Raw genomic sequence first — 14,684 nt, forward strand, 5'->3', positions numbered from 1 at the left:
GATTCCTTTAAAGGTCTGATTTTAATACTTCTCTCTCATCACAACATTTTACAGCAACTCTCTTCATTTGAAAGAGGAAAACAACAAGCAGGTCCAGTCATACAAAGACAAAGTAATGCAACATGTCTGAATAGGAAACTCTAAATAAAGAATCCGTATGGTCGTCACAGGTGAAGACGTGGCCACTCTGTATGACATAGAGGGTAGATTTACACTGTGTTAAATAAGAAGAGGCAGACTACAAGATTCCCATCGCACATGGAATATTGGCAACTGCAGTCCATCATATAGTGATAGGTTTATTGGTTGGTGGACTACAAGTGGATTTATAACCAAGAAGTCAAAGGTCGTTTGCAACATCAGAGGGTCGTCGATCTGTCCCACCTGTTAGACATCAAAGAAAAACCAGCCACACTGCTCACAGAAACTGGCATTTAAAACAATTAAGTTTCCTGTCAAGTCCCTGTGATGAATTATCCGGAAGCTTTACTCACTGTAATTCTAAATCTTCCCAACAAGTGCCTTTGTTGTAGAGAAATTAATGAAAACAAGATTGTCTTTCATAGGAACTGATCTAACAGCGCGACAGCCAGCTGCTCTTCTTTGGGAATAAAAAAAAAAGAAAAAAGTCAGCATTAAACACAGCTCACACAAAATACTTTTTTTTCTTCCACTTGTGTGGAAAACAAATCAGGCGGCAGGCGCAGTGGCCATCTGTTTTGTTATTTGATATGTGTGAATACATGTTGTAATGACTTTGTTTGTGAATCACTCTGCGCGGCAGAACACACGAGAGCTCTCGAAGTGCTGGAGTGTTCAAAGCTAATCATATAATTGGACACAATAGTCGATGACAAATGGAGACGCTTGGAGCCAGCCAGCTGGGGAAGTGAATATGTAATCATTGTAAAATCATATCATTTTTGCATATTTGAAGACAGCTTAATAGAGTTTGCGTGTCAGCGCACCATCAAATGATGATCAGAGACAGTGTTGCTGCATTCGTTTTCCAAATCATGCTTTGTTGGGCTATTTATCTTTATCTTGATTAAAAGTGCTTTTCAAGAGTTTGTGTCTCATATGTTTATTTGTGCTTGGTTATTTGGTTATATTATGAATGCAGAAGCAGACTTGGGACAAATGACCCATTTGAGTTTAAAAAAAGAGAGTTTGATGAAGAAATATAGACAGCTTGCAGCAATTATTCCCAACTTGGGGTACTTCTTTCTCCTCCTGGAGGTATACGTCTGCAGTTGCCAGGGGGTTACACATGGAGAGACTTTTAGGAGCTCATCTAAACACCAGGCTTACGTGTGCTACAATGCTGAGTGGAAGAAAGCAAGTTGGCAAAAAAAAGCTAGACAAAGTGATCATAGATGCAAATCGCCAAATAAGCCTAAACACTAACAGTTAAACTAAATGGAAAAATAATATAATAGTGCTGATAAATAATTCAAATAAACAGCACAAACTGAGTATGCTGCAGTTTTGACTAAAGCACTGTTCCCAACACTTTAACCATACCATTACGCTTCATATTGTTCCCATTAGAGATCACAAGGACATGAAAGACAGCCTATAATGTTATATAGATACAGTACACATCCAATCTCAGCTGGGCCTCCTCGTCTACTGTACGGCATTAGCAGCAAGCAGCTGCCTGCATTTACATCATTTAGTGTTTCTCTCAGGGCACTTTAATACGCCCAACCTCTCCCCTGGTAAACTTTACAATAGGATGTTGAAGGATACTTCTGGACTGCCATAGGAAATGAGAGGCACATGTGCATGGATGTAGCTTTGCGGCAGCGGGTTTCCCCCCTGTGATGCTGAGCTTAAGGGCTGCACAATAAGACTAATGGATTCCTTTTGCGAACAAAACTAGGTTAAGCACATGAGCTATTGTTTTTATCTGTGGTGATATCTTACAGGAACTGTGTAAGGTGGTTCTTCAGTGCAGATATTTTTCAGACGCAGTCTTACTTCTGCATTGTCTTTTGTCTCCATTAAAAGGAGATAATCTGCTGCAAGAATTTCAAATGCAGCTAAACCGATTCAAATTGACCCTGAATTTAGCCACGGACAGAAGAATAGAGGAAATGTATGGTTTTGATTACAGCTGTGCGTCTATTTTAGCAGCTAGTTCTGTTGCTGATTCACGCAGCCAGCCACCATTAGCACAAATAAATAATGTAAGGCCCTCATTTCTCTCTGTGTTTTCTTTTTTTTTTAACTCTCTGCTCAGCTAAGTGCCTGCATGGAAACCTTGGCCTCCTCCTTGTCATGTTTTCCATAGATCAGATTTACTTTAAGTCTGTATAGCAACGTGTTCTTGACAGTGCTGTGCTCAGTGCATGTAGGGATGTTTTTAATTGTATCATGTGAATCGGAATATGAACTCCAGCAGGGACTGTGTCAGATTGTGTTAATATTTAATCTACTCTCACTTCTGTTTCTTCATGATACACTGTATAAGAAAGCAAAATGTGAAAAACAGCATTACAGGATAGATGAATAAATATGAATTGAGGTGTTTTGGCTACAGAAAGGGGGCTCACTCAGGATATAGTGTTGTGAAAAGCTTTTGAAGACACTATTTGGAGAAACTGTCTGCATCAGGCATAGCGCAGCATTGCCAATACAGTGAGAGATATGACAGCAGCTAATCCTAATGCATTCATTTCAACTGGTGTGCATGCAAGCTGAATTATGATGCAGCATGTGGATATGTGTGGAAGAAGAGTCAGAGACAAAGGGAGGGAATAACAGACTGAAAGAAGAAGGAATGAATAGAAGAATGAGAGAGGCCTTTGACTTCTTCTGTGTGCACGTCACGTCTGCTCTGCCTGAGCTCAATTACAGGATTGATACTCAGAGAGGAAACTTCATCATGTCGTACAGATGTCCTCACTGGGAGAAAGAGAGGGACGATGCATGTTGTCATTTAACGTGACATAGTCTGTTTGTTCAAAACTAACTAAATGAGAAACAGTTGGACTATAGGTTTCATAATGTATATGAGCACAAGCATAAAGCCACAGAGACGACTGAATGATGGCGTCCCAGAGGTGCCAGAAACACAGCAATGAAATCAAAAACAGAAGAACAACAAAAAACACACATGAAATAAAATCACAACCACAAATTAAAAACATGGCTGAACTACAGTGCAACCAAAAAGTCCCCAATAAAAATAAAAACTCAACATTCAGCAGTGGTACACAGCACAACATTGCAGAAGTGGTGACCAAAAAGAAGGTTTCAGAAAAAAAAAAAAAAACTAAAGCAGAACAGGAATCATAACATTTCTCAGAACATTAAAAAAAGAAACATTATAGAAAATGCAACTGAAAAACAAAGTACTTAACCAAAAAAAAAAAAAAAAAAAAACAAGATCTATTTAATGAAAAAACTCAAAATTTCAATAAAACATGACAAACGAACACAAATCTGAAAAAGCATGTTTAAAAAAAATTAAAACAATAAAACAGAATATTTGAAAGTGCACAGCAACTAAACAGCAACAAAACTATTCAGAACACCTATTTCCTAAAATATAACAAAACCAAACTAATTCAGAATATACAACAACAAACACAGCACTTCACAAAACAACAAAGAATATTTCCAAGAATTAAGAAAGAAAAAAAACTGCCACATAGCAAAATTTAAGACAGAAAAGACAGAATATTAGATTTAAAAACAACAATATAAAGAAAACTTTCTAAAAAAACAGCAATACTGAAAACACATCCTAAATATAGAAAACACACAAGATTTCTAAACTAACTAACTAACTAAACAAATGTTTCAGAAAACAACAAAGACAACTAAAACACAACCACAAAATACAAAATAGACATTTTTGAAAATACGACAAATTGTGCAAACAAAAAAATCAGAGAAAAGAAAATTAGGAACACAGACTGAGAAACAATAAAACACACAAGAAATCAACAAAGAGAACTAAAACACAACCACAAAATAACAAAGAGAGCTGAGAATTTATTTCCAGTTCGTGAAATATTCTGTTTTCTGTTTTGCTGTTGTCTTTTCTTTTCAGTGAAAGTTCCTTGTGTGTCTTTTTTGTTGTATTTCTGTATTTATTGCAGCATTTTACATCCCAACAACCACCAGACAGCAGACTTCTTACTTCTGAAGATTGAATCAGAGGTCAGCGTTCCCATCCGATGGAGAATTTAACAATTGTGCTGAGTGAATTAATCTGAAACAATAACTTGTAAACAATAATACTCTTTCAGTGAGCCATTCAGCTCCATCACAGTAAACATCTTTTATAACCCAGACAGCTCTATAAAGTGCTTCAGGCATCATTGGGCACAACCGTCATTAGTCAGTGCCTGTGTGTAAATCTGAATAAAACCACTGTGGTGGTGATGCTGCGCAGACACAAGCCCATATCTATTTTACACTGTTTCATTTCAAACATGACACAAGCAGAGAACACACTCCACAACAATGGCCATGTTTTGCTTTAATTTGATTAGGTTTTGTCTCAGCAAATGCCAAGTCCTGTTTTGCCTCAAGAACATATCTCTTAATCACGTTCCATCCAGGCTGTGTCTTTCATCTAAATCTCACAGCCGTGGCTCACACCCAACTTTATTTAGCTGAAAGGTAGAAAAAAAAAAAAAAAGCACACTCACATAAACACACGCCAGAACACACACACACACAGACACACACACAAATCCAACAAGAGGGAATACAATGACAAAAGCCTAGCTCTCATCTCTGTCATATGAAGTGATGTTTTGTGTTTATCTGTGTGCACTAGACATGTGTGCGCATGCTTGTGTGCATGTGTGTGTGTCTGCAGGGCTCAGATCCATGTTGTTTGGTTTGCTTCTCCATTAAGAGAGCTGTAAAGGAGAGGGAACAGATGGCTGCTGGCCCGCTCTGTCCTGCATCCTCTCACAACTGCCACACTTCCTGTGCGTCCATTAATCTTCTCTCACTAGTCCTGCAGCACAACTTTATTAAAACAACTCAGGAGAGAGTGAACAACAAGCCCGCACAGCTGTCAGGAGCAAAAGACAGAACCATTCGTCCACAGAAGTACGGCCTAGGATTTCTAGACGCATCTGTAAAACAGCTCGAGTAGAGTCTGGTTGGCTTTGAAGCACGCTCTGCAAAGCGCTTGCTGTAGTCGAGGCACAATAAATGCTCATTAGAACGCTACTGGAGCTGCTGTTTCTTGCTGTCTTCATGGGCATAGTTTGTCAAACTTAAATATGGGAGGCTCAGGCTGCTTGCCTGGGATAAACTACTGTTACCTCCTGGTCCTGAGGCTTGTGGGAAATGCTGCGTAATACTGAAACTTGGTCTGTGTGGAGGCTTTAACTGCAGGAAATCCTTAAACATTAAACCTATAAGTCTGCCTGCAGTGCAGAGCTTTTAAACATTTTTTTCTTTTTTTAAAAAAAAAGTGTTTGGAGGAAATTTGAATAACCTCAACATAAAACACCACATGAATACCAGATACCATAATTACACAAGGCCTCATTTTGGTTGTCCAGCGGGATTATTCACCTGGGAGGAAATACATGACTATTTAGCCACCCTGGGAAAATCTGCATGTTACACTGTGTCATGACACATATTCTGAGAACAAAGCTCTATTTGCCCCTACGCTCTGTGTCCATAACAGTCAGTGGGTAAATTAAAAAATCAATTCCAATTTAAATTATTGGAATAAAGAACTGGAGGAGCTGGAGATGGAAAAAAAAAAGAAAACCCCTTCTTCTTTAGATCCCCTTTAATTGGAAAGTCATTTCTTCAGGGTATTCTAATGGTTCTGAGGGAAGATTGCAAAATAAAGTTGATGAGCTGGGGGGGAGGCTAATAGCGTGTGTTTGTGTTTGTGTGTGTTCTACTGACCCTGTGTGTTTTCTTTGCTCCACCATTCAGCTCTCAGTCTTCCCCTCCCTTATGACAGAGGCACCAAATGAAGACTAATCCAGTGGGCTCACACACACTCAGACACACACTCCCTCATGCCTGTGGTCACTCGTCTCATCCATCTGCTATCTGGGGGAGTGTCGGGCGCTCTCGGGTCAAACTAAATTAACCATCCCTCGCTCACAATTGTAAAAATGTAATTGGCTTAATATAACCAACCCTGGTGATTTGGATACTCTGGCTGTGAGCGATTTTTGCAAAACCTTTCAGACACCACTTCAAATGTGAAGCATCTTCCAAGTCTGATGTTGGTTTGATAGATCAGGACATAAATTGGCTGCTTAAAATGCTAAAGTAAGCTTTGTGGTTCTAATTCCTTAAAAAATGACAAGAAGACTATTGTAGGAGCAGTGACTGATATTGGAATGTATATTTAATTATTTAACTCCCTTTACTTATGTTTGCTGAGTTGACAGGCAATTAAATTAATGGTATTTTCCTTGCATTGTATTGTTTAAAATCTTCTTGTTCCTTGGTATGAATAGGAGGAACCACTCTAAGGCATGTAATCAATTTTTCCATTAACAGTGGATGACATGGTTACTGGCATTACCACTGGCTTTTAGTAATGAACCCACACAAAGCTGCTGTCTAGCTCATGGAGACACTGAAGCTACCCTCACTTTATCTAAGTTGACATCTTTCATTCATTGTTTAGGTTTCTCACCCAGCCACATCACTGTTTTGGTTCATTCACAGCTCTCATGAATTATTTTCTTTTAGCTCAAAGCATTTAAAATCAAAACCAAATCTCCACATTAAATCAAAGCTTACATGCTTCCCCATAGTGATAGGGTTCATGTGAAAACAGCAGCTGTCTATCTGAAAAGCAAAGCATCCTCTGATTGGTCAGCATCTCTGGCCACCATCAAAAAATCTACAACAGTTTTAATTTTATTTTCAAAAACAGGAAAACATGTTTCATTTAATGCAAAATGAGTAAAAAACCAACAGAAGATTGGTCATCCACGGTTTTGACCATTTGTTAAAAATTACAAAGTTGGTTAACCAGTGTTTACAACCTATATTAGATCATCCATTAATCCATTAATCGGGAAGTCTACGGTCTGATTCCCTGCTTCTTCAGACAATATGTTGAAGTGTCTTCAGGCAAGACATAGAACCCGTAAATGTCCATGATGTCTTTATACAGTAGGTAGACAGAAAAATGTTCTGTGTGTAGATTAAAAAGTCTTGTATGCGAACGCATGAATGAAGCTTGTAATGTGAAGTGCTTTAAGTGCCAAACAATACAAACGCTATATGGCCTAGTCATGCAGTTCATTTGAAATATCATAAATAATATTTATGGAATTTGTTTGATTGCAGACAAGGGGTGTGTCATTATATTAGCAGCGACAAGCTAAAGACTGAAATATGAATCTCTTGTCAATAACATACATGAGGAAACATTGTGATATGATCTCAGCTTGTAAAATCAAAACAATGATGAATGCAGATTGTTTTATTTTTTTAGTTTAATATTTTTAAAACTCTTTACTTCCTAAAACAGGAGACAAAACATTCAGAAAAATAAAAAACTCAATTAGTCAGACAGCAATATTTGCATTGATATTGCCATGGTGTTGTTTGAAGGATTGCTTTTGGCTCCTATAATTGTGCAGTGAAAGATGGTTTTAAAAGCTCTAGCTCAGATTGGCATAAAGACGACATGTAGAGCAAGACAGCTCCAGTAGGCCAAAATGATTTGTTCCTTTAATTACCTAAATCCATTTATCTTCTAGCAAATAGTTAACTCACTATAAATGAGGCTCCAGGATTGATAGTGACAAACTTACTTGAGTTTGGGTCCTGAAACTTAACCAGGTTTTCATCTTATACAAATTCAGATCAGAACTCATTGGCCATTGTTGGCTAAAAAATTATATGTTGATATGTTTGATATATTACAATTGGGCCAAATCAACAGTCTTCCAAAGATGTTAAAGCACTTTAACAACAAATCTGACTGCACTGAGTCTCTAAAACATAATGGGAAGTCAGTGTTTTGTTTCTGTGTGTTTAAAATTGTCCATATTGCCTGTATAATAAGTGCAATGTTGTTATCCAAAGTGAAAAAAAGAAGAGTAACGTGATAAATAATGGCTTTTCTTACTTCTGATGACATTTACTAGATGCGTGGCCAGAATTGTAGACCGTCTAATTTCTTTCATGCATATGTTTGCGCAAAGCCCTTTATCACCTCCAAGATTCAAGCTGTTACACCATTATCACTTCAGTACAGCAGAGGTGTATGCTTTAAAAAGGAATGACGCTCTTCACAGGGGTGAACAAGACCAGGATTAAAAACAAAAATCAGTTGTATTAAGTAGATAAAGTACTCCACAAAATCTTGTGTAAATCAAACTAAGTCTCTTTCAGCCCCTCTCTTGCCAAACTGGTGTGAGCCCTTTCTCAGTTGCCTTGTTGACATTAAAGGAAGAGCCGTGTGGAGACATTTCTATTCAAGAAACTTGTTGACATAGTTATCAGACATCAAAGAGCCTGGTGTCATTTTGAAAAGGCCTTATGATAGTAATGAAGATGTTAAAGGGCACGTTGGCCACAAATATCACAAAAGGATGAGAAGATATGAACAAGCTTTGACTGAAAGACTGAAAGGGGAGAAAGCGTGGAAGGAAAAAAGAAGGAAAATGCTAAAATACATTCTCTAGAGAGAGACAGGGAAGCGCTCGGCTCCATTTCCGCCTAAGAAGAGCGGAGTTAAAAGGTGGCCCCTGTACAAATGAAACTCAATTTCACGCCACATTATCCCTCCCTGTTCTCTCTCCTGGCTTTCATTTTCATTAAGACCAGAGACAATCATAAATTAATAATTACTGCCAAATGTCTAAGCGCAGGCCGCAGTCCTGCAACCCTCCTCTCGCCTCTGTGGTCTTCCATGTTCATGCTTGCAAAATGTTAATTTAGGTAATGTAGCCTGGCCCTTGTCAGATAAAACTGTTTTGTAGTTTCACTAATACGTAATGGTCGATCTGATTAGGTGACATTAGTCCTATCTTTCAGACAATCAGCCTGAACCTTCCTAATGTCTCCACAGACTCAGGGCACCACTGAGCTATCAAGAGACATGCAATAGTGCTGCTTTCACTAAATGGTCATCTCCGGGTTGCAACGATGAGCCAGGAATTAGCTCAGCTGGGATTAACAGTGCAGCTGACAATGCTGTAGTAGGTATACAAGACCCCTTGTCTGTTGTGAAACTACTTTTTCTTTTTCATAAAAAAATCTCAAGAATTTTTGCTGTCAAGCAAGCACAAAAGAACAACAAAATGTGTGACAGTAGGTGAAGCGAAAGGGTGCAGGATCATGCAGAATAATCACATCTGGATGATCTCTTTAAGAGCACACTTGGCTTCCACGTGAAGCCAAGTAAATAAAACACACAGCTAACATGGCTTCTAATGTTTTTGAATATGCAATCAGCAACGTGCATTCCACACTACAGCGCAGGAAGTGCAAAGCAACAACACATCTATAATGCACATTTGGTATTTAAAGTCTTCGTGCCTCATGGTCATATTTGTACTGAATTGAATTTATTACAAAATGTGCAGTGATATGAAACATGTAGCTTCAGGGCCTCTTTTCTCACATGCCTGTGCAGGAAAAGGCATCAAATAGAGAAATAAACAGAATATGTGAGTAATAGCTGTGAACAGCCCACTTCTCACAGGCTCATTGGAGGTGAGCAGTGAATCGTTCACCGCTGCAAAAAAGGGGCCATCAAGTTATTAAATGGATGAAGTGGATGTGATGTTGGAGTTTCTTTCGCTCCAGAGCGAGAGCTGAAGTTTTAGAGTGGAGCTGCGACAGCCGGCGCGAGCTAGAACTCGGCAAGAAGCACGGCTTCATGATTGATTGCCCATTGTGTGTCATATTGTTCTTTCAAGGTTGATTGAAACTTTAACCTCATTTTTAATAAAAAGAAGAAAAGCTTGAAATATTTCAGGCCTTGAATTTTTACAAAGCAGCACTGAATTATGCAGCAATCAGTCAATTATTCATCTCTGTGGCTGTGTTATGGCCATGCTTTAAAAAGCATGCAAAATGGGAATGGGCCAGGCATGCTGTGTCAACACATTTCACTCAGAATTGCTTACAGGAGAAATTTGTCTCCTAATGTCGATTTCATATTTCTGCACGTGTTTTAAGAGCTGTACCTGCTCAGGAATGATCCCTGTGGACATCTATTGTGTTTCTGGAGAAAAAAGCATATAATGTCACTCTAGAAAAGTTTGCACAAGTAATCATTAAAGCAATGTTTGCTGCAATGAAAAACAATGCAGCACTGAAATAACAGCTGGAGTGCTCAAACACATTTCCTGATGCATGACCCCTTAGAGTGTACAGCTGGTTAAAGAAGTATTAGTTTATGGCTATATATTAAGAATTTGCGTTGTACAAATGGAAGTAAACATGAAAAACAATTTATTTACAGTGAGCTTGGTCAGATCCTCATTTACATATTTTATCTAGAATTAGCCTATGTATTTAAAGATAAAGAAAATCACGTGCATGCAAGTCAAAGCGCACACACACACACAGCTGTCAGAAATAAGAAAAAAAACAGATATTCTCATCATTTGATTATGCATTTATACTATGCTTTTTTTTAGTTTTACTGCTTTACAAAGCAAAAGAACAATATGCTCATTTTTTTTATTACAGTACAGTAAGCCTGCAATGTTTCTTTAGGCCATACATAATACACAGAAAAGGTTTAAAAGACTGAGGATTTATTGTAAATGCCTCAAAAAACCACCAAAAACACAACAATCGAAAAGAAAGCAACTGCTGCCCAAGGACTTCTGTCTCCAGCAGTTGGCCACCACATCTTTCTGCGTTAGTGGTCTCGATCTGCATCTGGAATGTTCCAGCAGCCACATCTGACTGCCTCTACCTCAAATCAAGCTCAGGCAACATATTCAACTCACGTAAGTTTATCATCAACATGTTAACTTTATTTGAATTTGAAGTACAATGAAGAGATGATTCAAGAAGCTATATAAGTTATCAGTGACAACAGACACTCCATTGAGAACAAAAGGAACAAACACATTGTGAACATGGGACACGCCTCCTCTTTCTCTTCCTCATCTTCTTGATTGTAACACATACGGTCTAAACTGTTTTGCAGTTAAAAGGACTGACATCAGCTTATGACTAGAGAATATACACAGGTGTTTCAGCACCACAATTCAAAAGTCTTTAAGGAAAGAAGTCATTTTCTCACCAGGATTATCATAAAACACTCTTAAAACAAAATGTGTACTTGTGTAGGTTAAACAGAGATTTGAACAATGTATTGAAAGTATTCAGTTTTTAAAAGTTTGCATCTCGACTTGATTGTTTCTCAAGCTGGCATGTCATAATATTAGACCAGACACCTTATTTTTTTTAAAAAAAGAAGGAAAAAAAAGCATTGAGAAGTGCTGATTTCTGAGTGTGTCTCATGACAAAAATGTACAGTAAATTCCAAGAAATATTACCTCTGTTACAAATATTACAGTACTATCAACAGCAAAGTCTTCATTTTGAAAGTGAAATGCTCGTTAATTATGTTTTCAAAATCATCTGGGCTTGAGTGAGTCAACCCTAGTATTTGTTCAGCACAATATAGGATTTATTAAATATCATAATTCCAGGACAAACATTTACATGCCTGCATGCTTTCTCACCAAAATGGCAGCTATAGGAAAGAATGATGGCTCAGAGATAGAACGAAACAAAACTGGAGGTTTATATAAATGGTGGTATTGTTTGCCTAATAGCTCTACTGCATACACAATACCTCTTAACGTTATATACACATACCTTATCAATCCACTCGGGGTCGGTAGAGGGGGTTTTCCTATCATTATCGTCAGATCTTGTATGTACAACGATGGTAAAAAGGAAACTTGATTGTATTCTCATCTAATTTAGAAAACATGAAAATCAAACATCAGTCTTTTCTTTTGGATGAAAACATGGGTAGATTCTCTTTTTTTTTCCCCCACGAGGTTCATCTCCAAACGTCATATTTAGCTTCTTAGAATTCAATTTGAAATACAAAACAAAACTTCAGTCAAATTTCTATTTCGAAGCTTTCTCGCTGGCTGAGATACAGTATAAAAATCTTCAGTGCTGTGAATTTATGAGTTATTACCAACAATGTACCACGGGTACATTTTTTTTGACTGTGCTCAGTAAATATGTTTATCCTTCACGTCGGCCAACCTGTCACATCAAAACCTGCCTTATCAAACTATTTTTCGTTGACCTCTGTGATGGAAAAAAAAAAAAAAAAAAAGACTTCTTATTCTACATTCAGACTCAAACCTCCTCCAGCATTTGGGTGAACACAGCATTTCCACCTACAAGCAGCTTGACTTCTCTCCACAACTCAACGGGCCTGGAAAAGGGCTCTTTAGAATCTTCATGGGTTTTCTTGTCTGTCCTTTTTTGTTTTGTTTTTCTTTTTAAATGAAATTTTTCTTTCCTTCGGCTCCTCGTGGCATTATCAGTACATCACCGTAGTTTTCAGGAACAGTCTTCCATCTGCAACAGAGGACACACACACATGCACCAAAGATTAGCCGAAAGCTAACATCTCGCTGATCCAAATGCACTATTCAAGATGTGATTGTTGATGAAACGCAACTTTGAAATGTTGCCCTCTAGTCTTTCAATTTCAGCGGCGTTGCTGTGAATTCATGAGCTGATTTAAGGATCAGATAAAAGTTAGCTGCCATGACAAATGTGATTAAATATCATGCTGTGTAATTAACTTTATTACTTCCAAAAAATATAAGAAAATTCAAAGTAGCTTTAAGTATGCATTTGAGATCCTATCCTGCACATAATAATTACACTGTTACCTTCACGTTTTATCATCAACAGAGCTCACAATGTAAAAAAGCAGCACTGAAGTCATCAGAGGCCACACATGTTCAGGACATCTCTACTCATCTGCGTGTTTCAGGATAATACCACATTCAGGATGCAAAGCCCTCTCTAAGTGACATTTCCTGCATGGAAACAGTGTTTATTGAAAATGGCAGCCATTCCTCTGCTACGCTATCTCCAGACACCTCCAACCTAACGAGCTTTGTCCACTGCCAGCTCCACGCTCTTGTCTGGAAGTGTTCGCCTGAGCGAGCAGCGCTGCTCTGACGCTGAGCGGGTAAAAGCATCTGTTAGGCGCAGCTCAGGAGCCTGTTTGACGTTTATTACCTCCACGTTTCCTCTGCCGGTGAATACTACAGTAATGCCTTTAAGAAGCGCACCTCTCTGTGGCAGCGCCTGAATTATTCAATGTTAAAGAGAAACCCACACAAAGACATTTAGCGGCGCAGGTTGTCGGACATGACACAAGCGGTGTGGGACATCAGAGGCAGTGCTTGACTACCGGAGGATGCACTTGGTGTCAGTGTCTTGAAGTACATCTTCTTCAACTGAGAGTCATTTGAGCATCAAGTTATCTATTATTAAGAATGTTGTTTTTTTCTATCAGTCAGAATTAAAGCTTTGCTCAATTTCTAATCTATACTACTTCATAATAAATATTTGATCATTTAGTCCTGCTTAACCTTTCAGGCTGTGTTTTATGTATTGTGCACAGACAGAGGAGACAACAAAAGCTTGTTGTGTGTGCTTGAATGTGTGTACAATGTGTGTGGGGAGAGGGAGGGATTGAGGAGAGGTGGTGGTGGTGGGGGGGGGGGGGGGGGGTGGACTGGTGTGTACAAACACACAGGCTAATTACCCAGCACTGCCGTAGGTCTCAAAGGCATTGCACTCTGGCTGCCTCTATTCAAGCAACAACCACCGAGTTCTGTGTAAAAGTCATTACAGCATGAATGCAGCGGAACGAAGAACGGAACGTCGGAGAACGGGGCCGGAGAATGCTGAGAGAAGTGGGCTGGGACATGCAAACTTTACGCATTGCATGCCCCTTCACGACAGGAAAGGGATGAAACATGAAGCATCACCTCGCTTCTCGACTCCCTGCATTCCTGCTTCACAGTTGGGGCAATTTATAGGGGTCGTTAATAAAAACAAAGACGATCTGATTATTTGATGAATGATGACATTTAATGCATTGCTGCGTTCGACCTCTAATAGATGAAATCATGGAGAAAAGGGGGGGCTTGATAAGCAGGTCTCACTGATTCAAACAGCAATCAGTCTGCGCAATATGAGCGCAAATGTTGAAACATCTGCTTTACATACAGGACCAAAAAAAAAAAAAAAAAAAAAAAGGTGACGTCTTGACACGCTGTTTTATGAAAGACTCATTAAAATATGTTAAAACTTCAGTATTTTTATATTCAAATCAAGATGAAAAGTTCATTAAAGAGAATAAATATTTCATTAGATGCTAAATAAAACAAAGGGAATTTTTGGCTTCTCTCAGCATAAAATTCCTTTGAAAGATTAATTAATACATGTAAATTATGCAAATTATGCCCATGCAAATATTTTATGAAGACAATTAAGGGATCCATTAATTACAGTCTTTTTTGCTTCAGTGACATTCATTCATTTAATTTTAATTTCACTTTAACTGTTTTGATGTTTAATCTTGCAACAAAGAACTTTATCTCTGCGCACAGGGTCGTGTAAACTTGCCGAACACATCGAGTGGGAAGCGGCAGGGAACCGGCAAAGATACTGGGGGAAGATATTCACACGTG

At 38.5% G+C, this 14,684-nt stretch overlaps 1 protein-coding gene across 7 annotated transcripts in view; it reads right to left on the minus strand.

Moving 5' to 3' along the window:
- Positions 1-10,588: 10,588 nt before the first annotated feature.
- dachd (dachshund d) overlaps positions 10,589-14,684 on the minus strand; it is a 91,773-nt gene continuing 87,677 nt past the window's right edge. For all 7 annotated transcript variants that reach the window (XM_042002448.1, XM_042002447.1, XM_042002452.1 and 4 more), the window contains one exon: positions 10,589-12,546. In XM_042002448.1, the coding sequence (XP_041858382.1) occupies positions 12,509-12,546 (38 nt within the window). In that variant the 3' untranslated portion in view covers positions 10,589-12,508. The remainder of the gene's footprint in view (positions 12,547-14,684) is intronic.

Source organism: Melanotaenia boesemani, chromosome 12, assembly GCF_017639745.1.
Source record: "Melanotaenia boesemani isolate fMelBoe1 chromosome 12, fMelBoe1.pri, whole genome shotgun sequence".
Classification (NCBI taxonomy): domain Eukaryota; kingdom Metazoa; phylum Chordata; class Actinopteri; order Atheriniformes; family Melanotaeniidae; genus Melanotaenia; species Melanotaenia boesemani.